This window comes from Engystomops pustulosus, chromosome 3, assembly GCF_040894005.1.
Source record: "Engystomops pustulosus chromosome 3, aEngPut4.maternal, whole genome shotgun sequence".
Taxonomy (NCBI): domain Eukaryota; kingdom Metazoa; phylum Chordata; class Amphibia; order Anura; family Leptodactylidae; genus Engystomops; species Engystomops pustulosus.
This window is the reverse complement of record NC_092413.1, coordinates 104048227-104072559: the sequence shown is the minus strand read 5'-3', so window position 1 is coordinate 104072559 and position 24333 is coordinate 104048227. Positions and strand designations below refer to the sequence as shown.

The 24333-nt window shown below is 41.1% G+C and overlaps 1 protein-coding gene and 1 long non-coding RNA gene across 2 annotated transcripts in view; one reads left to right on the top strand and one right to left on the bottom strand.

Moving 5' to 3' along the window:
• MAN1A1 (mannosidase alpha class 1A member 1) overlaps positions 1-24020 on the bottom strand; it is a 133813-nt gene extending 109793 nt beyond the window's left edge. Inside the window, exons 1-2 of the mRNA XM_072141681.1 lie at positions 23886-24020; positions 22642-23468 (exon numbers count right to left, since the gene is read on the bottom strand). Coding sequence (XP_071997782.1) covers positions 22642-23214 — 573 coding nt within the window. The 5' untranslated portion in view covers positions 23215-23468; positions 23886-24020. The remainder of the gene's footprint in view (positions 1-22641; positions 23469-23885) is intronic.
• On the top strand, positions 3860-9058 carry LOC140121709 (uncharacterized). The gene is made up of 3 exons (XR_011854163.1): positions 3860-4344; positions 5727-5986; positions 8493-9058. It is a non-coding gene; the product is annotated as an uncharacterized lncRNA (long non-coding RNA).
• Positions 24021-24333: the final 313 nt, after the last annotated feature.

Genomic DNA, 24333 nt, shown 5'->3' with positions numbered 1-24333 from the left:
GTTTTGTGCCATCATGGGAAAGAGAATTTTCAATAAAACTCTGCAATTTCTGCAAAGTTATGATCACATTGCTAGAGATATTGGGGGTCATTTATTAAGGGCCCGATTCACATTTTCCCGACGTGTTACCCGAATATTTCAGATTTGGCATGCATGCAACGGAAATCAGGGGCGTGGCAGAACGAAAACCCGACGGATTCAGGAAAGACCGCCGCATTTAAAAAAAAAAAAGGGTTGCGAAACTTGCACTTACCTTCACCAGGTATAGGATGGTGCATTTCAGGGCATTCCAGCGGGCCTCGGCGGACGGCGGAGGAACTACCTTAGTGAATCGCCGGAAGACCCGAATGCACCGCAGAGAACGCGCCGCTGGATCGCGAATGGGCCGGGTAAGTAAATCTGCCCCATTGTGTATGGCTGCCGAATCACTGAGACACTGAAATCTAAAGTGTATGGCCACCTTGTGATGTGAAGTCCCAAAAAACTATTTCCAAAACAGCAGAACCGCAGATTCAAACTTCCCTTTTGGGTGCATGCCGCGACTACAATATTTCTGTTTTCTATTTTTACAGAAATAGTTGAAAAAGCTGACAAACGAGTTATCAACAGAACAATGTTGATGTGTCAGTAATGAATCGTCAGAAATCATCTTAAGAAACAGGTTTTTCTACATGTACATTTCCTGATCTGGGTGTTCAGGAAAAACAGGCAAATGGACCACACTACACTCAGTCTACACTCCTCCTATAAAGGGACTATTTGTAATGGCTAGACCATTAATCTTTGTTGTTGGAGTCTATTATTAGTTGTTCAGTTTTCAGGTGCTGTAGGTGTCAAGTGATCGGTAAGTATTTGAGAATGCACAAATCATTCTCCAAGCCTCATTCAGTGGAAATTCTGCTTATTAACCCCTAATTCCCTTAATTTAACTAATAGGAGGGAAATAAATAAGGTATCATACACCGTTCTAGATATGGCTGTTGCAGCTCCCAACATATACAAGCCTCAGGCCACTACCCATCTATAATAAAGATAAGCCATCAAAGCTTTCAATACAGTGAAATCCCACAGACTAATTCAGCGGATCATTCATTTCTGATATGTTGAGTAGTTCACCTATAATGTAGATCTAAGCAGGAGGTTGTACACTTGTCCAGTATGCACTTGACTCAGTAATTTATGTAAGTGTAGCCCGTAGTGGCACGATTTGTCAAGCCAGAGCTTTGGAGCGGACGCAAAATTAACCCTACATATGTTATAGAGCACACAGGAAAGGTAAAAGGCTTCTGAAGGCTTTGAGATTTGCAATATTTCATCACATTCAGAATGCCAAGTCCTCAGTGTTATAATTGTATTGTCAGGAAATTTATTTGTAGCCCACTTACATACAGACTGCCTGCCGCCAACTCCATACGGATGTACATAATGTGACAAATGCCCAAGTAAGGATCATTAGGAAAAGATTTTACCAGTAAGATGTCTTAAGGATGTGAGGGGGATGGAACAGCATAGAATAGAAAACCTCAGCTAATGCCCATCTTGGCAGGGTCTGTAATGGCATCTAGTGTTATGACATAATCGAGGCTCATCACTGCATATTTGCTTGTATGAGAACTGAACCACTTTAGCCATTTTTGTGCACTATCCCATAACATTGAGATTCTGCCCCACAAAGCTGTTACCATTTAAATCCTTATAGCCCAGAATACACAGCAACAGTACAGATGGATTATTCAGCGGATCTATGGACTGCTTATCAACACTAGTCTTGCCTTGTGGGTGCTTATTACATGTCTCTGTTTCAGTAAATACTTGCAACCCTCAGTTATCCCTCTTGGAAATAGATTAATGAATTGCAACAAATACCTCTCACTATGTGTGTACATGAATAGTCTGAAGCCAAGTATTACTCAAATGATAGTACGATATGGTGTACCCCAATCACATGAAGAATGGTAAAGGAGTGGCATGGTGCAGCGTTAGAAGAGAAGCTCCCCAATTGTTATTTTACAAAGCTACAGACTTTTCTTTGGCCTTTGGTCACTACACTGAAAACAGGCACCATTCGATCCTTTGAAAAGTGGATTCCAGTTTTCACTTTGACGTTCTTGCCCATGTTCACTTAAATACCGCTGTGTGGGCTAGATTACTGCATTCATCATGAGTCGCTTCAAAATCTGACTCCGGTGACTTTAACACTGCTGGGTGTTCGCCCAATGGTAGGCCGGGCGAGGAAATGGCAGCTTGCCGTTTGCCACGTGTGGGGCCTCGTAATTCTGCTGAGGCACCATAGCCTATAGCAGTGGTGGCGAACCTATGGCACGGGTGCCAGAGGTGGCACTCAGAGCCCTTTCTGTGGGCACCCGGGCCATCGGCCCCAGCACACCAGACAGGACTCAAAGAATCTTCCTCCAGCTCCAAGCAACTTGCTGCTGCTTTCAGTCATAATTTGATACTTACTTTGCTACTTGGGACTTAGACAGGGCCGAATTATCTTTGGAGGACCTCCTGTTGGCCTCACGATTCTCTGTGTACAGAGGGACACTGGAAAGAAGCTAAAATTATGTAAATTTACCATCTTTCAACTGTGTTGCTGTTCTCAGAAGGCCAATGTGATTGAAAGTTGTTGAACATGGGGAGCAATAAGTTACTGCTTTAATTTTTGGTTGGCACCTCGCGATAAATAATCAGGGTTTTGGGTTGCAGTTTGGGCACTCTGCCTCTAAAAGGTTCGCCATCACTGGCCTATAGGAATGATATATACGTCCCCACATCAGGAGAGTACAAGGGGCCTTAAAGTGCAAGCGTCATGATTTTTGGAAGTGTTGTGAGTATTTTTCTTATATACGTCATTGAGAAATTCTCCATAGTTTGTAAAAAAACAGGCAGCAAAGTGCTGTTATGGCAAATATGTCTACAAAAATGAAGACATGCTGGCTATAGCATGCTGTGAACACACTATTCAAACAAGCTATAATTGAAGAGGTTAATGCTCCCTTCTCAGAGCGGTTTTAACACACACAGGGAGATAAGATGTGAGCTCATGCAGCCTCCATAGACACACACTGTATAGGCTGGAATATGCATCTCAATGTGAAGGGAGTACATGTACCTTGTTTTATTTTTATTAACCAAGCAGCATTTATGAATTATTGGAAAAATGTTCACCAAATCCTCCCACACACGATATAAAAGAAATAATTATCTCAAATGATGGCTACGCTTTAAGTAATGCTGCACAACTTGGGCGCTTCACTGGAAGCCTAAACAAATAGGATGTGGCAAACAGATGAACCCTCTACTCACTACACTAAACCAAATAAAGAAATTGGCAAATATGGATACGGACACAGCAACTATGCTTCCTTACAAAAATTGTTCAACCAAAAAGGAATCGCAGGCACCTGCAATTATATCGTGTCACTGTCAGTACATGTTATTATTCATGAATGTACAAGATAATATACATATAGCACAATGTGTCAAAAGACCTGTTATAAAAATATGAAAAATTCCATAGCAAACACGCGTAGTTTCAATAGTGTATTGATTACCTGTGCTTACCTTGTTTGTATAAGGATACAAGGTTTTTTTTACTGTGTATTTTGGTGTATTTTAGAGCTTCATCCTCTTCTCACTACAGTTCAGGTCTCCTATAACACTCTATATGTAGGTCTGAATGATTTCATGTGGTCTGGGACAAAAATAATTGGTGTGGGTAGAGACCAACAAAGAGAACCAGGAAATTCTAGTTGTAAAACCTCTGCTATTCAGCACTTCATGTCATGTGACCAGGGTGATGTCATCTAAGGTTCTGTTACATCTGCAACGTCTACCACATGTATGTGATGGCATGAAATCGCAGTATGTCTCCATGTACTTCTAAACCTCCCTATCCTCCATACAGGCATGCTGTTAAATCATGTGATCACATACAGTCAGGGAATAGATGTTGAAAATGGAGCAGGACCTTAGATGACATCACCCTGTCCACATGACTAAATGTCCAATGATGTAACAGAGCTCTCTCCCAACATTCCATATAGCAACATATCATACCACTGAGACCTGTCGATCAGGAACAAGGAGGAACGGCAACGCAGTAGCCACTGAATATTCAAGGTCTCATTGGACTCACATCAGGCGAGTTTCATACAAGTATACAAACTGATTATTTTAACATCACAGCCATGGAAAGGAACAATTTAAGGATAAAGGAAATGCCTTTTAAGCATAGTTTTTAATGGAGTAATTATTTTGGGTTGCATAAAACATGGAGGAATAACTTCACATTTTTCACTCATCACTATTGTGCGTCAGCTTGTCACTAACTATAGAACGAAGGTAGGTTCTTTGCAATCCTGTATGTCCTGATTCAGCCCCAGTGTATATACCATGCCAATTCTTTCAGAAGCTTCATAGTTGCATAAGCCTGTTTGTTGGGGGGTGGGGGGGGCGTCCTCACCTGAACATCTCCCATTTGGGGGACGGCAGGACCAGAGGGGCATCCCCCATGCTGCACCAACTTCTTTTGTCGTTCTCTCCCACTATTACGCTACTGGGTTTGACAAGTACACTACCCTGTGGAATAACCCAGCTTTTTTCAAACTTTCCCTACTGCCTCATGGGGCAGTAGGATTCCTTTGACTTGCCCAATTCCTTCCACCTGCTAGATCTTCAACTGCGCCATGCTATAAACACACAGTTTCCGGGTGACTAGTTGGTAGAAAACTCCTTTCCTGTTCCCCTCATTCTCCTGCAGGCCCCGGGAAGGGCCCTCATATCCCAGTTTTACATAGAGTTCCTATAAACATCAAACAAACATCTGCTTTGGCAAGGGCAAGGTGAGAGAGGGAACTTGGTCCCCTGATGCCCTCTTCACCTTAGTTGGCCTCCCCCAACCTAAGGGAAGGAATGTACCAGGTATATATACTCCACCAAGTATACCTAATTACTGGTAGAGTTAGTAAATTCCGCCCTGGGTTTCCGGACCCCTGTCCTAAAGGCTCTGAGACCTCCAGAACCTTCTTCCATCTAATATGGTCCTGCCGTGTGGTCAGAGGGTTCTGGGAACAGGTTTGTAAATTTCTGTTCGACAAAATGGGAGTGGCTGTCCCAGATGATCCTAATCCTTCTGATAGACCCTGAATTGTTCCAATCCATTGCAGACCGTGCTTTCATTTCCAAAACTCTGTTATATGCTAGGAAGACAGTAGCCAGATTTTGGGTAGCTGCACATCCCCCCTCTCTCCATGACTGGAACAAGGCAGTGTATAACACCCTCCCACTCAAAAAGTTATTACTTATTTCATAGTAAGGATAGCAAGGATAGGAGGTTTCATGCAATCTAGAACAAATTGCTTGACTCCCTAGACACACTCTGAGTTATACGAGTCTCTCTCATCGCAATCTGGGCACACCATTAGAAGAGGTCCTGGGGTGGGAATATGGTGCAGGTGCGTGGTTGGGTGCTTTGTGCCGTTTGTGTTTCAAATTTGTTTATTGTTACAAAAGCATGTGCCATTCTTTATTTGAACCCATTGTTGCACGGCACACTCTGCACATGTATGACTATAAACATGCTTGAGGTTTCGACATGTTCTTTTCTTTTTTTACCAAGTATGCATATTGTATAACTGTACACCATTTCCTGGGGTTTTTTTTTCTCCTCTCCTCCTTTATGTGGGGGCCTGGGAGACCACCATTTATATGCATTGTATCTCCAGATGCCCTTTATTAAAGTTTTATCGTCGATTTCCAAAAAGGGTTATAGAGAGCAAAGGGTAAAGTTAAGCCAACAAAGTGAACAGGAAATGTAATAACAGGAGAACTGGAAACCGTCAAAATTAGAGGAAACCAGAAAAGTACAGATAAATAACAGGAAACTCCTAATGTCACATGAGTACAATAATTCCAGGACAAAGGAGAGGAACTGCATCCCATGAGTGAAAGTAACGGAAAATCCTGAGATAATGAAGAGGCAAAGGTAGGGTCAGATAATGGATTGTGTACACATCACTCTAGTAAATAAATGGACACTTCCTTACTGTAGTATGTCTGGGGGAAGGAGTTCAAAATCTTTTTCTGTCATAACAGAGTTGATGAAGATCAGATATCACCTTTCATTTATATCCCACTGAAAGCATTATTTCTCCCCCCCCCACCACCACTATTAACCTTCCTCACCACCTATCTAGCAGAGACTGCACTTTTATTTTCTCTTCAGATCAAATATCTGCAGGAAAAGGATATGGCCCTTCTTTGTGTTAAAAGAAGCAAAGATGTTCATGATATAACAATTTTGCACATGAATATAATGTATACATTTTGGGCACCCGTTTATAAGAAGGACCTAGTGAGCACAGATGAGGGGATGGTTAGTATGTAGAAATGACAACAGACAAAGACCTCTTATACAGCATTAAAAAAATTACAGAGGAGCCTGGAGGCTTTCAGTAAAGACTTCTATAGGAATCCATGGATGAAACCCACACCTGACTACCACACTGAGCTACTTTTATGCACATTGTCCACTGTTTTTCTCAGCGCTTTCTCTTCTGTGCTAGATATTCGGATGAACCATGTATTTTCTTCCTCTATCCTTTACTCTCAAACCCATGATAAGTGCACACCTCCTAAGATAAGCAGGACACGTCAATATCTGAAACTGCTGTACACCGAAATTATCCTTCTTTCTGAATTTGATAAATATTTAAAGGATTACAAATAACTAGCCATAGAGGCAGAGCAGTGTTGTCATTTATAAGGGTGATGGGAAAGGTGCAAGCATATAGAGTAGTTAAAAAGGTGAGGTAACAGAATCCATCAGAGCCATTTGTTCTGCCACCAAACATGCTAGTTAGACACTATCAGACTGGAAACTTTGTGGTAGTCCTCAAGAGTAGAAAAGCTATTTAGCATGTTGTTTATGGACATTAACAAAAACCACTAGGTCTGGAATGGCGGGCTGTAAATTATGGAAATAGCTTGGAGTTGATGGAGATGGAGAGTTGCGTTTTGAGGTCGCTGTTACACGTAGCACAGCTATTTAGACAATATTTCCATAGAAATGCATATGCAATCAGGCCCTGGCCCGCTCTCGTGTGCTTAGATTATGGTAGAGTGTGGATCAGGAAGAAATTAGGAGCACACAGAAGCCTTTCTTGTGTGCCCATTGCCTCAATAGCAACAGATAATTAATAATGCAGAAGAGCCAACAGTGCATTAGCATCCTGTGTGTGTGTAAGGCTCACATAATATTATAGGGATATTCCTGGAATAAGTATAATTCATATACAAATGGCTCCTTAAAATATTGCCTCATCTCAGTGAGGCAATGTGCAGAGATGGCAGTTACACATCATTACTATGGTAACAGAGCAGGACACTAGTTATATCAGTGATGGCGAACCTTTCAGCGGCCAAGTGCCCAAACTGCAACCCAAAACCCCCCTTATTTACTGCGAGGTGCCAAACAAAAATTAAAGCAGTAACTTATTGCTCCCTCTTCTTCAACAACGTTCGATCACATTGGCCTCCTGGGGATAAGATGGAAAATTTGCATCATTTTAGCTTCTTGTCAGTGTCCCTCTGTACACAGAATTTTGGGACCAGCAGAAGGTCTTCCAAAGATAATTTGGTCCTGTCTACTCATTCTCCGTCTTCCTACATACCCAAGTAGCGAAGTAAGTATCACTTAAATATATGACTGAAAGTAGCATCTTTTTAACTTGCTTGGAACTGCAGGAAGATTCTTTGAATCCTGTCTGGTGTGCTTGGGTGATGACCCGGGTGCCCACAGAAAGGGCTCTGAGTGCCACCTCTGGCACCCGTGCTATAGTTTCGCCACCACTGCGTTATATCATCACTGGGAGCTGAGCATAAGAGGTAGGAGGAGTTACTGAGAACTATAGGATCATGGAAGTTGTAGTTTCCAGTGACGCCCATCTTGGTGATAACTCTTCCTACTCTAGCTAGCCTATAACATTTTGTGAAGCATACAATCAAACCATTTAAGCTCTATTTTGTGACTAATGAAATTTAGTTTTATTATATTCATTTATTTATAGCATTATGGGTTTTTGTATCGGACATTCATATTCTCGGAATTCCCCTTAAAGGTATACATTAAAAAAGAAAAAAAAGGGGGCAGATTCATAGAAATGATCCAGGATTTTGGCGTTTCTTAAAAGCAATCACAGAATAGATTACATATTTCAACTATTAAACTGTGTTGCAATTGCTTGCTGTGGGCAAACAAAAAAAAAACACAACACACCGGCACACCAATGTAGCGTCAATGCAAGAGACTTCTCTCTCACTGCCATCAGTAAGAAGCCTTTGACGTGTGGAGAATAAACACTGAATAGACCAATGTTAATTCCTACTACTATGAGTTAAGAATTGCTTTGAAATAAGAGACTGCTCCCCAATCGGAAGAAGGCAGAAGCTCCCTATAACACTAACTAAGCTTTGAATGCTTTATTTTGTAGACAGAAAAATGCCTTGATACAGCTAGTAAGTAATGCAGATGCAACAGATATGATTTCCCTAGCGGGAATCGAAGAGTAGGAAGCAGGCTTTGAAGTCATTCTCCTAAAACTTTGATGGAAGGAAGAGACCTGGCTGCCTGATCCAAACACTGTGTTTGGCAAAAATAAACTGAAGAAAATCCCACTTGAGCTCACACAACTGGCAGCCATTTACAGAAAATGATTCTGTGCCTTAAAGGCAACAATGAATAATTCTACTTAGTCTTATGACAGTCCTTCATACTGTAACTCAGGGGACATTTCCTCAGTAATAAACATAAAACTTTACTGATGCCTTAGTAAATTGTTTATTCAGAAAATGTCACCTTTCTAAGAGGAAGACATTGCTACATGGAGCAGAATAATCAGCACAGAAATGAACCTAAACTGGCCACTATTAAAGAAAATGCAATAACATAAGATTATAGCATATGACAGATTTATTAATGAAAGGAATACCAAAGAACTTCTAAGGCTGGGACATATGGGTTGGCCCGATATTCAGCAAAAAGCAGCTCATTTAGAGCACCAAGAACTTGCACAGTGTACAAACATTCTGGTAATGAAAGGGCTTTACAACAGTAAAGTAAGGATGTGACTTAAAAAAAAAAAACACACACCACAAAAGCAAGGAAGACGAGAACCCACAAGAATGCTCTAAAGCTAAACATGTGATTTAACACACACAAAAAAAAAAAAAAAACACATACAACTTGCTTTTCATTTGTGGACATTTATGCCCCCCTACACACAAACCTATCAATATTTTAGCACATTTTAAAATCCATTTGTATGAAGAAGACCACAATAAACAGAATACAGTACATTAAAGTCAAGTCAGAGAAGGACAAGCATTTTATTGGCAGCAACAGACAAAATCAATTAAAAATGGCTGCATTTTCATTGGCTGCGAACCAAAGACTGTTCCAAAATTTGATTAAAAATGATCAAGTTGCTTTAAGGTGGTCATAAATTAAACTCGACAAAGAATGCGCCATCTGCAACACAGGTCAAAACATATTATATTAAGAAATCCATTATTATAACTTAGATTTGCATTTTCCAAGCTCAATAAAAAGGACAAACATAATTGTCGACCGTTTGTATAAAATAATTGGAAAAAAAAGCTCAAGAAAGATTGCCGACCGCATACTCGTGAACACAAAGATAAACCTTTCTTTATATTGTTTTATGAAAGTTCACAACTTAGACTCCGCCCTCCATAAAGCAAATCACTATTTGGTGCAACTTAACACGCAGTGGATATTAGTATAAAATTTCAGGTCAGTAACTGACCTGATGAAAAACCAGATGAAATAAGCAGCAGGAAAAAGAACGCATAAAGCAGATAAAAAAAAAAAAAACAACATTATCAATTTTAACCAAAAAAAAAATAAAAAATTAGTACTGTGTACAAAATACAAAATCTTGTGCACTAAAATAAAACTGTTTTTGGCCTCAAAGCAAAAAGAAGAGATAACAGGCCTTTGTTTGTTGTCCGCAAACAGCACCCATCTGTGTGCATGAAGCCTTGGACAGTTATGCACGAGGGATGTATAACCAAGCTATAAAATTCTGTAGCAAATTTGAGCCAAAACACTGGCAGGTAATATTTTGTCTTCAAAATGTCTCACAATTGTCTCACCTACTGATTTGCACCTTACTGCGAGGTTTCTTAACCCTCTCCAGTTATTTTCACTCCAGAGTTATCAAGTGTATCCGGATGTGCTAGACAGATTTAAGAAGTTGAGTACATATTTTGTCGAAACTAAACTCCAGTCCACTACACTCCTAGTGTAGTTAAAACTTGGGAACTAATTGCAACAAATTTGCCAAATCCACAGAAGACATTAATCATTTTTGTGCCACATTTATCAAGCCATCTAAGGCCTCATGCACATAACAGTTGTTTCCTCAGACGATAAGTCCACATCAGACCACAATTATTTGGCATGTGGAACATGTTATTTTATTATTTACAGAGATAAGAATTTACAATATGACACTTTAGATCTGATTATGGCAATACCCAAAACATGTGCTGGCACAGGTAATCAATATAATCAGTGTCTTTCCAAAGCCAGGACCAAAAACACTAGTTAAAGTGAAACTGAGGATAACTTTAGGGTTTTAATTCCCCCATGATTCATTTACTCAAAAATTACTATTACCATGGGAATAATATTCTGTACAAAAATATGTCATCCAGCCACAGCAGAAATGGGGGGGCTAGAAAGCATATTCCCCCCATGATCTCTCAGCAGATCCCCTACATACAGTGCTCATTTTTTTTTGTAATGCAGAATAACGTTCAGAGTGAAAGGTTTCTTTGTTTTAACAGGGAAGGGTACACTGGCACTTTGTAACACCATTTACGGTTTTAAACTTTTGAAGGTTTACAACATGTATCAACATGTAAACAGAACAGAAGTGGTTAGACAGAAAACAGTGACAAATTAACAACCTTTTAGATTCACACAAAGATCTGCAATGAAACCTAGATTTTGGTGCAGATATAACCACAGATTTTGCACTCTTTCAATAAAAATGAGAGATAAAGCATAAAAAAATCTGAGATAAAGCATACATCCCCAATCACTTCAGTGTACTGCATCAGATTGCCAGTACACATGAATGCTTCCTAGGGAGAATATGGATCAAGAAATAGAATGGGCTTGTATAGAAATATACACAACCATCATCTCGTGAGACAAAAGGAGGATCGCTCCCATAATTGTGCTGTCTAAGTCCATTAGAGAATGAAATGCCAACATCTCTGAATGTTCTCCATGTTATACTTACTGAGTGGAATATTCTGCTGTTGTTGACCTTTAGATTGCTTAATATGAAATAAGAAATGAGATGCAAACAAACACGGCCGACCGAACAGAACGTTTCTGAAGAAAACTCCTGTTATCATGCAGATGAAACACCAAGAAATGACCAGAATATGAAGAAAAATTGTTGCACTTGTATTTTATTAGATTTTTCTACAGTATAGAGCAGCAAGAGGAAAAATAAAGCAAAATATTCAGTCATAACTGACCTCGTAAATGTATTCAGTCTTCTGAAAGTTTTACGGATTTCCATTATAGGTAATGCAACATTAGTCCTGCTTCTGGTCAAGAGTGGACAGTAACAAAGATCTGTAATCCATACCCGTAACCGTATGGTACAGATACTCTGTGTCGTTACCAAATAGGTTCTAAAGACATCCAGTGGATTTTTGACATATTACCCTAGCTACAGGGCAAGTGTCTGATCTCTGGACGGCCAAAAAGAGAATTTTGGTCATTGGATTTCCTTGTGAATGTACCAATGGAGTCCATGTGAGTGCCACAAATTTTCCTTTATAATAGGTGAATTTGCTCAGATTGTTGAAGCCCAACCATTTTTTGCACCATCGGCTCCGTAGAAATCATATCAGGGTGGCAAGGTTCATATGTGACCACTTAAACTCTTCTGGGGAACATGGGACTCCTCTTCTTTAGATGGGTATAGGACATAACCGTGCAGTGCTGAGAAATATCCAAGCTTTTAACCTCCTTAGGCTACGTGCACATTGCCATAGCAGCGTACATGTGCTATGAGCCACAGGCCAGGAGAATAGGGGGAAAGTGAGCGCAGCCCACCCCACTGCTCTCCATAGGAAGTCTTGCTCCATCTTTTGTGGCGGGGGCACAGTGTGGTGAGACACAATGTATGTGCTCACCCCACATCATCTGGCCTCCATTGATAACAATTGCAGCCAGGATTTTGTCGCAAATTGTTCAGCCAGATCACTGCACAGCACATGAAATCGGTCTGCAATTAAGCTTTATTGTTCATTCTTGTTACCATGACCGCTCAAAATTATTATTATTATTATTATTATGAAAATCGTATGGACAGATGGGATGAAAATAAAAAATACTCTGTAGTTTCACTTATAAACTATAGCAGTTCCGAATCTTGTACATAACCTGGGTACTGCCTGTACTACCGTACCAGCTCTGTAAAGACTTCTCAGCCTTGTGTCAGGAATAAAACGGAGTTAATAGAGATTGTGGATGAATAAACCTGGCCTTTGAAAGACACTTTGTCCAATGCCATAGTACTTTTATACAGTATTCTGGGAACTTGGTTAGATATCAGTATGTTTTAGTTGTAGGCAGTTGACACTTAACAATTGAAGTGCCCTATTTTATTTTACCAAAGATTTTATAAAAAAAACATGTTTATAACAGAAGAGAACATCATTGCTTCTGTCATTACTGACCACAGTTTTACATGGAATAAGCAGGCAAACTTTTGTAACCGCAGAGAAGATTCAACACCAGGTGAGAGTTAAGTGTTTCACCTGCATACACAAGGAATCAGCTTTGGAAAAAACCTTCCAGGTATACATTGCTGTCTCTGTAGGAGAAATATCACATCTTTGACCCGAGCCAGTTAACATATTTTTGCAAGTCTTTCCAAATTCACAATCTGATGAGGAGATTATAAATGTTTACGGTCTATTTGTTAGTTTGCATTTGCAGAAGGTTTAAAATGATTTTCTGGGGTTAATATTTTAGATCTTACCCAAAAGGCAATTATTCTAACAATACCTCCTTTAACTCCTCCACTCCATTGAGTTCCATACTATTACTGTGTAGCGTCAGGCTGGGTGTATGGAGAGTGTTCATGAGCAGAGTCCTCTTCATACAGCAGGGGTGTCAAGCTCATTTTCAAGTGGGTCTTTATCAGCCTTGTGGCTGGCACGGACCCCTTTTTTGTTGCTTCTTCTTTAAACTGTATTTGAACATACTCACGTACAAGTATATAAATAGTGGAGGTAGGACAACACCATCTCACATAGATGCCGATGCTGGATTGGAAGCTAAAATGTAACCTACAATTGAGGGTCTTCCAGCTCTCCAGGTCCCTCTATAGGTAACCTGCCCATTTAATCTCCTTGCAATTATAATACATATACATTACAGATACCTGACCACATTGATTTGTTCAAAAATAGATCATTAAAGGGGTATTCCCATTTCAGCAAATTAATGTTGATGTTTTTATGATAAAAAAAGTTATACACTTTACCAATATACTTTCTGTATTCATTCCTCAATGTTTTATAGATTTCTGCTTGCTGTCATCCTATAGAAAGCTTCTATGTTTCCTTCCTATGGACAGAAATCTGACCATGGTCACACAGGTGCACGGCTCGTTATATCACACAGCTCTGATTACTCTCCATGACATAACGAGCTGTTCACCTGTGGCACCATGGTCAGATTTCTGTCCACTGGAAATGAGCACAGAAGATTTCTATTGAAGGACAACAAGCAGAGATACAGAAAACCACAAGGAATTAATACAGAAAGTATATTGGAAAAATTGTATAACTTTTTTATAATACAAGCAATAACATTCATTTAACCTACAAAAAAAAGGGAACCTGTCTGCGTGGCAATGAACAGGTGGGTATCCCAAAAATCTTAGGTCATGCAGCTACATGGCATGAAATATTATTCTATTTCAGGCTGTCATTCATGTTGTGCTCTGTATTATAAATTGCAGTACATGTTTGCAGTAACTGCTTGAGGGTTGATGGTGTATGTATCCAATCACAGACATGCGAACATGAGCTAGCAAAGGTTTTTTTGGGGGATAAGCAAGCCTTGAAGTTATGTATTAAATAATCTATGGAAACAAGTTTCATCACTTACTGTGTATACTGTAACCAGGTGTAAGCCTTGGCTGGAAGTCACTTGCAGGTCTCTTTCTTATTCCCCAAAATAATGTTTTTTTCAAGGATTTTCATTCATTAAATTGTAATAATGATGATTAACATAAACACTTAGCTCTCTCTGGCAGTCGGTTCAGCACAGCACCTCCCATTACCACCAGGCTCCAAACCCGATCCAGGACAACCCCTTTAAGTTCAGACCAAAAATTAATTTGAAAAAAATTCAAGGCTCATGTATCTACTACGTATGCAAATATTCTTGTGAAACGCACAGAGCTGTTGAGTGTATCCACTAGTAAAAATAAAGTAGAAGTAAATATTTCAGCCAGGACTTCGCTCATTTTGGCCTAAAGGCCACAGCCTCATTTTTCCAATCTGCCCTGTGTCACTATAAGTGGTTATTGCTTTGGAACACTAACACATTCAGGAGGTTGTTTTCTCGTGACACTTTGTACTTCAAAATACCTCAAAAATTTGGATGATGTCTTTTTGGTTTACTTAAAAAAATAAATAAAACACAACACAGAAATGTGAAAAAAAACTTTCAAAAGATTCTCCATTTTCAAACTTCTAAATTCTCTACTTTTCAGCCAGGTAATCATAGAACCCAAATTAATTCATAACTTACCGTATATAAGCAATTTTTGTGCTAAAAACTCCCCACTCAGCTTATACTAGGGTAAATAACCGGAGTACTAACCATTCCAACCCCCCGGCAGCTCCTCATCTATCTTCATGTGCGCTGGCGTCGACTCCAGGTTTGCGGCAGCTCCGTGCGTAAAGCAGCTGGAATCGACTGGTGCACAACTATGTGCTGGCCATACTGGGAGCTGGTAGGCTATATACTACAGAGGCTGTGACCAATGCTTTTCCCAACCTAGGCTAATACTCGAGTCAATAAGTTTTCAGTTTTTGGTGGTAAAATTAGGTACCTCGGCTTATACTCGAGTATATAGGGTACATTTCTCAAATGTCTGCTTTAAGATGGCATGATTTTTTTTTTTAAGTTTCCACATATTTTACTAGAATGTTATGAGGCTTAGAATTTGGGTGCAATTTTTCCTAATTTTTTGGAAAATCACCAAAACCTGTATTTAGAGGAACCTGATCAACTTTCAATTGACTGCGAGAGGCCCAAATAATAGCCTTACACCTTAGAATATGACTTACACCTAGAAGTTTTATAGGCGTTAAAACAAAATGGAGGTGCGATCTAGAAATTTTAATTTTTTTGGACAATACATTCACTTTGGGCGGAAAATTCAACATTCACAATTGATTAAAAATCAAAAAGCTTCACAAAGTTTGATACCCAAATTGTGCAGAGAGTATCTATTCCCTATATGTGGTGCCAAACTACTTTATGGGCACACGGTCAGCATAGGTTGGAAGGATCGCTGTTCAGATCTCCATTGTCACATTGTAGAGGCTATTTTTTTTTTGTTATGTGGATATATGGGGGCTTATTTTTGCCACATGAGATGCACTTTTCTGGTACATCATTTTTGGTCATCTATAGCTAATTGATGAAATTTATTTGTTGGTGAAGAAAATAAAAACCATCCGTTTATGGTATGATTTTCTCTTCTGTGGCTTTCACCATACCAGAAAATTTGTTATTTTTATTCTATGGGTCAACAGTTTTTTTTTTAAGGCTATACCGTATATACTCGTGTATAAGCCAAGTTTTTCAGCACAAAAATGTGCTGAAAATCCTCAACTCGCTTATACACGAGTCAATAGGCAGCCCAGCACTTATTATTATTTTTTTAAATTTATATACTCACCCTCCGGTGGCTCCGATGTCCGCGCGGGTCCTCTTCTGTCTTCTATCTTCCGTCTTCCACAGGGCGCCACCAGGTTTCCCGGGCGGCAGGCGCATAGTATGACGTCAGCAGCGGCCGCGCCATACTATGCGCCTGCCGCCCGGGAAACATGGCGGCGCCCTGCGGAAAACCGAAGACAGAAGAGGACCCGCGCGGACATCAGGGGAGCCGCGCGGACAGATTTGGCCTGTGCTGATTTGGCCTCGTCAGCAGATTCACCACTGCTTCCTTGAAACACTGCACAAGAGCTCCCATTACAATATGACTTGTCACAGTTGCTTCTTGCCCATTTATTTTATTTTTTTTTTGCTTTCAACATTACTAAGCTGACTTCTCTAGCTGACTAATATAACTCGCCCAATGATCGGTGTCGCTGCAACAAGATAATAAATAGAGGATGATTGGTGTGTATATATAACAAACTAATGTATTCACAGATTTCTGGATTCTTGGCAGTTTTAAAGATAGTTATAGATGAAACAGGAAAACGATCTACACCACTGAGCAGCCTAGGGAGTAATAGGAGCTAAAACAGCAATAACACTGATAAAATTGTGAAGTAAGGGGTTAAAACGATCATTATTGTGTTAACATCACTAGGGGACTGCAATTTGAAAATGGGAAAATCCCTTTAAATGAGCTATCAATTATTCAGCCTTGTGGCCAGTGTGCAAATTGCGAGTTACAGTACTATAGCCCGGTACATGGGGGAAACTAAAATGTATACCAGTGAATGTGTTTACTTTTAACATAAAGACATGGATAAAAATACATTTTATGGGGACACCTTACATTTGATATGACTTCAAACTAAAACTCAAATGCTTTAGTGGATTTCTTGAACCATAAAACCTGGCAAACAGAGGCGTGGAAAACCTTTAAGGATTGTGTATACATTTAACAGGTCAGGTCGCCGTAGCAGGGTAAAGGCTTGTCATGTCTGACAGAAGGCACAAAGCAAGGATGTCACCATTAAACAATGGAAATGGATACAATGAACACCCTCGTGAAATCTGAAACTACTACAAAAGGAATTGAGGGATAAAATAACACAGCGGAAGGTTTACCTTTACCATTTAACAGATTGCAGTGTGTGACAGACGTCATACCACCCACTGGATCCTCAGAGCTTGTGAGAAGTCATTACCTGGCCCTCATGGTGGACCCAGAAGAGAATACTTAAAAATGACTGAACAACTACAAAAGGACTTGAATGAAGGACAGTAATTGCAATAAAAAGGGGTGGCAATATTGACCATTGCCAATAGTTCCTATGGGCAGCAAAAGAAAAGCCTTAATACATGTTTGGCAAATTTTGTGTCTGTCTAATGTAATTACAAACATCAGGCATTATGTTAAACCATTGTGCACTGACACGCAGGGGGGAGGGGCACTACAGCTAGATAAGCTGTCAGCTCTAAAAAGAAGAAGTGACAAGCAGGTAGGAATTCTGGAGGCATTACCGCTGAGTAAATGAGTGAAGTTTCATCACGTTTCAGGAGCAGCGTTCTTCATTACATCTCTTTCTGTGTAAGTGGAATAGGGAAAGGTCACAAGAGCTAGCACAATGTAAGTAGCTGCTTATAGCTAATGAGAAGAGATCTACAGGAAGTAATGACAAGTCTTCAGCAGTGACTATACTGACAGCACATATACACAGAAACCCTGGCCCATGTCCAACATACCCACTATGAGGCGGCATGCATTGAATTATATATGCAATAAACCATGTCAGGTGAGGCTATAGACAATAGCAAACATATGCCACACCTATTAAACGACATATATACACACATACTTCTGCAGGAATACACTTGGCAATAATGTCAAAGTACAGCTCTGATGTGCAGTAAACTAGGATTCAGCAAGCGACACATGAAAAAAAAATGGGATTCCTGACTAATGCAAAGCGCCGTTAGAAACGGAGGAAAACATACATTTTTTTTAACAGTCGATTATTGTCACGTTTGTGTGCACGAAGCCTAAAGCGGCTTGTAAATTCTCAGGCCATTTCATATTATCAAAATGTTTCTCTGCTAGACTTTACGGTGCCAAAGCAGTTGTTCAATACTCAAGACTTTTGATGAATGAATAAAAGGCTTAACATATGGCCGATAATTTTTTCTGAAAGGTGGGGGTCACAAACCACTGGTACCCTTATAGATCTGCTAAGAAAACAGTACGCAGATACGGATACAGGAAGCAGCTGACATTTATTTGATTGTAAGCTCAGCTGAATCTACCGTTTTGCTACTACACAGAGAATAGAGCAGTATGTCTGCAATGTCTGATATCAATAGCAAGTCGAGGGGTCATTGTCTCCTTGGGGTGAATCTAGCAGCTCCTCCCCATGCCATAGAAATGACACATGACCAGAGTGACATTATCTCAGGTCCTTTAGCAAACTGTACACCATGTATATATCTGATCACATGAATTCACATCATGCCTGCATGGACTTGTACTCCTCTCCATTCCTCCATGCTGAGATTTCAAGTGATCAGATATACGAATAGTGTACAGTTTGCTAATGTTAGGAAGCTGAAGTACCTGAGATGTCACCCTGGTCACATGACATTACTGCTGCATGGGGATGAGCTGCTAAATTCAGCCTGAGTAAGCCACGCCCCCCTCGACCTCACTATAGATATTGATATCCCATATCACGTAAACTTATAAAGATGAGCTTCTTATGGCTCCCTGCTCTGACAGCCAATCACATTGCTGTCTTTTGGAAACCAATTGAATTGAAAGAAGGAGGAGACATTCAGATTATCATTGTAGCTTTCCTCCTTTGAACAGAAATAATCATAGGGCAGGAGCTCAAATGATAATCTAGCTCTGTCAACACCTCTGCGCTCCTCCTGCAGTCCCTAAGTGACCAGGAGGTGTTACTTTGTCCTAATTGCATCATATCTTGGGCTACCCAGGACTGCAGGAGGAGACCTTGGATCACCCGACATGTCTTACAAACTCTGTGCTGGGCCAACAGCCTGGGTGCCCACAGAGATGGCTCAGAGTGCCGCCTCTGGCACCCGTGCCATAGGTTCGCCACCACTGCTCCATGGGAACTTGCCACTAGCTGTATTTTTGAAAAGTGTGGTGACAGGTTCCCTTTAACTTTGGCATAAAAGAAAATTCCCACTACTGTCACCTATACCACATCTTTTAATTAAGAAACAATTGTATGATCTCTAAGAGTCTGACAATTCATGACAATGGAGGTCTGCAAAAACCCTACATGAATAGAGCTGTGGAGGGTATGCTTAGTTATGAAGAAAGCTTGCATTTAGATGAACACAGGAAAAGCACCAGGGCACTTTCATTTAGGATAAAAACCTGCTTCTTTTTATTCATAATCCATTAAAAAGACACAGCATAGGTAGGCTATGGACAAGCATGATGCAGTTGCCACTGGAGCACTCCCTAATTTGCTGCGCATGCACATTCCTTGGGTGAGGTGTGGAAGCTTTTGCACATTTTCATACTTAGTTATTGCTGCATCAACTTCATGTAAAACCTCAATCCCCATGGTTAGCTGAATTAAGTCACCTGTGCCATCATAAACGAAATATGTGCATATGTGTGCATGCGTATATGTGTGCACGTTTGTTTGTACATTTGAATATTTCCAAGTAAGAGGTCCAGAGATTGTCAAATTCTGTGCACAGTTATCAAACTGATCCGGACTTCCGAAGAGTTGAATGCTTATTTCTTTTACGTTATTACAAAACAGGAAAATCTTTGCCTTCTAGCTATAATGATGCAACTGAATAATGAGTCAAATTACACAGGATAACGCGTGGCATGAGATGTTGGCATCATGCCCCATACTTATTTTCTGGTGTTCCTTGTGTAGTAGCATGTTCATACAAACTGCTACTGTAATGAGTTGCACAGTAGAAAGTTCTTAAAAACAAGCGTGAATGAATTCGTGGGATTCGTGGGGTTGCCGGAGTTTGGAAAAAAACAGCTCCACAGCTGACCACGGGTAGTGCGGGGTATTACAAACAGGCTCCATTCATTAGAAGAAAGCAGCCTTGTGGTAAAAGTAGATCAAATGGGCAGAAAATATGACAAACTAACCTCCAGAAGGGACTACCTTATAAAGCTATTGGGCACAAAATGCAATTTGCTAATAAAGGTGGAGAAGTTTATGACTCTTAGCCACAATTAAATAGTTTCTTTAAAAATTATCTTAGAATTTCCAGGAGTCAAACAAGTGGTAGTGTCACTGTTACGTTGTCTCTCTGTTGTGCAACTGCACTTCTATTTCATGGGTAATATACGTATTCATGGTTTACAAGACAGGAAGACACCTGCTACCTCCTTTACCATCACCCTCAATAAGAAACCATCCCTAATATTCCAGTCTCAAGTCATGACTTGCTCCTACTACATCCTCAGATCACTTGCAGGTTCGCCACATGTAACATAAAGTGGAATAGTTTGCTAATCATTTTAACACGAAGTTATGAGTCAGAATGAAATTCTTACAGTATTCACTGGGGAAGTATAGACCGGAAGGGTGAAAACCCTATCATTTGTGGTCCAACATTGTGATGCCTTCACCTTCGCACTGATATTTTATACTGGCTCAGGATTTTGTTCCTTTTCAAAAACAAGCCCTATACATGATGGATGCACTTCTTTTTTGAAACAAGACCTGCTATTGGACCATAGGATTTGCAAAGTATATCACTGTGTGATGTTTTACACATTTTGAACTGAATGGCACTTTTCTGGATTATTTAACCATGTTTTCGAACTGTTCCAGTGATCCAACCCGCGTACATAAGTATGTAACTGGAGTGGCATATTAGGCAGGGATTGGCAGAGAGGATATCTGCTTTGTGAAGAAAAGACCAGCAGGGACCTGGGAGAAGCACAAGAATGGAAAATCTAATTAACAGTACCACATTTGTGGTTTTAACCCAATGTGAACCTGCTTCAAAACATGGGATTTTATCGAATTTAAGTGATTGTAAATAAACATTTAATGTTCTGCACATTCAAAAACAAGAAAGCAAAGAAGATGCTAAGCCACCAGGTGACACAGCCCAAAAAACACTGATAGCATGAGAATTTCAGATGGCTCATAATAGGAAGACAATGTACAAGACTAAGGGATTGCCTTGCATCTTACTCATTGACAGGACAACGTACATAACATACAGTATGGTTTTACATGTACATACACCCTTCCAGAAAAAAACCCAAAAACCTGCTATCCAGGTAGACATAAATGCCGCTTTTTCTGGAGTCCCAAAGAATGCTACAAAAGTGACAAGAAAATGAGTGGCAAATATAACAAACATGCTGTGAACATCCAAAAACAAAGCCAGAAGAACTTTTTATTGCCCTTTGACAAGCCGACCCCAGGGTTTTATGAGTGACCCGTCATTAAAACAATAGCAGGAACATGTTAGCACTGAAAAATCTTCTGCAGATTAGGAACAGAAACTAACAGTTTCTATAACCATGGGCAATTCATTTAATCACAGGTGTCCTCTGGGATATTTCACCAGCGACAGTCAAATGACTACAGATCTTAGAAGCCAGTATGACCACTGCAAGACACAGTAAATGCAGAATACAGCACAAGTCATCAGGCACCCAAATCATATTTCCAGGATCACTGGAGAGAGATTATTTTCAGACTTGAAACCCAAAGAAATAAGAACAGTCAGTATAGTAGAAGGAATTGTGAAGACACAACTGAAGGCACAGGACCATCTATAGATTTGTCAGTATCATACTACGCACCAACCTCCCGCCTCTAGAGGGGTTTGTATACTACACTGTACAAGGGTCTAGCATAGTCACAAAAGATGTGACAAAGATCATTAAATGAAGCAAAAGAATAGTTAACCACCATCTATATAACTTAAGTTGCCCTATCAATATCATCATCATAGAATGAATACAGACAGATGGATGGCTTTTTAGCACTCCATAAATGATAGGTGCCTTGGTAGATTGCAGCCTGGCAGCTACCACCATAATCTGCAGAGCCCAGCACTCCTGGCACCGAGCCCTGTTACCCACATGTCAAACATAAAACCAGTCAGAGCGGGGCACAGCTCGGAGTTTAGGTCACAAACTGCAATCTAGGTTTAAGGATCAGCATCTATCACTACAAGCCCTGATCGTCCATCTGCTGAGGCTCTAATCTGATAGACACCTCCTCTGCAGCATCACCACGTTTACTGGGACATGTGTAAGCAGCGGCCAGTAATCCTCCAGTGCTCTGCAGGGTCATGTGTCACATCCTGGACCCAGTGCCATCCACATAGCAGTGTCCCAGCTACCAGGGATGTAATAACACATGTACAATTTCCTAGTCCCAGTGTCATCCAGAAACCAGTGTCCCCTATCTACCAGAGATGTAATTAATCATGTGTAATGTCCTGGATCCAGCATCAACAGATAAAGAGTGTTACCATCTACTAAGGATGCAACAAAACATGTACCATGCCTTGACCAGTGTTCCCATCTAACAGGGCTGTAATACCATGGATAACATGCCTAGGTACTGTCACCTGTTACACCAGCAACTCCTTACCTTCTTTATCTTATTTCGCTTCTCCTTGATATCAGGATCTGTGGGATCCTTTCCATCCACTCCAATGGGCTCTTTAAAGGGTCGGGGATGCAGCCTGGCCGCAGCTGTACCCCTGCCCTGTGACCGCAGCCTGTCCTTTTCCTCCTGGATCTCCCCCTTGATTTGCTCGGGTGGCCGGTTTAGCGTATCCTTGGCTTCCCGCAGTGCCCTCTCATGTTCTTCTCGGATCCGGGCAAGGCGACCGCCGTCCTCCTCATCCTGTAGTCCTGGACCTATAGGGGAGCGTTGAGGAGGAGGCTGCGGGGGCTGCTGGAAGAACACACCACTCAGCAGCTTGGAAGAGTCAGGCAAGAAGAAGATGGCCCCAAAACACAAGGTGATAAAGCCACTGAAAACCAAGAGGAGCACAAACTTCTCAGTTAGCCGAAACCCAGAGAGCTTCCTTCCTGCGGGGCCCAACCAGTGCAGCCCAGACACTCCACCTCCAGGGGCCAAACCACCCAGACTGCCCCCAGCTGTGTTCCCTGACCCCAGTGGGGACACACTGAAGGGCAGCAGACTGCCAACCGGCATGACCACTAGATGTGCGCACCACTGCCAAGTCCTGCAGCAGTCAGCTCGGTCCTGAGGCTCCCTGCCACTTCCCGGGCTGTTTGTCAGACTTTATCTGTGAGGAGGGGTCGGCTGTGTGGGAATCCCAGAGTAATCCTTATGGAGAGTGATGTGCTCTGGGTAGGGAAGCAGGCACAGCACAGGATGATGCCCCAAAAGTGACTTATTAGCGGCTTGCTTGTAACGTTTCAACCATATCCCGCTATTGCCAAACACTGCAAGAGACAAGAAATAGTTAATATGCATAAAAAGACAACCAGTATGACAGAATTGTACACTGAAAGATGTATGACAGTGATAAACCATATACACATCCCTATGGTCAGGAGATGACATGGGACACAGCTACCATCCCTGCACTGGAGATCCCAGGTAAAGCATGTACTATACTACAGGTACAACAATACTCCATGTATAGAGTACAGGTACACTGCAGCACTGCCTATAGATACTACGAGGCTTCCGGAGACTACATACCACTGCTAAACGTCTAAGTTCTACTACTTTGTTGTTATGTGTGACTGACAGGATAAGCAACTGAGCTGCAGCAATAACAGCAGATAATGCGATGTAAATAATAAGCTGGCGGTATGTACTCTGTGACTGGAAGTCCTAATAAGAGGGAGACTTACCTGAGCGCCGCGGGAGCACAGGAGAGAAAGTCAGAGCATGTGAGCGCTGCAGCGTCCGTGCCTGAGGAAAACTCTGAGAGAATGAGACAAGAGTGAGTGTACGGAGGGGAAGTCCCGCCTCCGGATGGGAGGAGGTGAAAGCAGTAGTGTGTGACGTATGTGCTGGGCGGGGATGGAGGCGGTGACATGGTTGCTCTGGAGTTGAAGACGCTTTCAGTATGTGGCTGTCAGGCGGATGTGAGGGTCTAAGTGAGACCGAGAGCAGTGTCAGCCTGTAGTACATAAGATAGTGCAGTCCTGTGTACTCGGGGTAGACCTGGAGGTCCTCTATGCCAAGGGGAGGATGTGCTGCTAGACCCCAGTACATGGAACTGATAGAGGGAAACTGTATGACCACGGTCACGTAGATAATGAATGAGATACACTCACCGGCCACTTTATTAGGTAC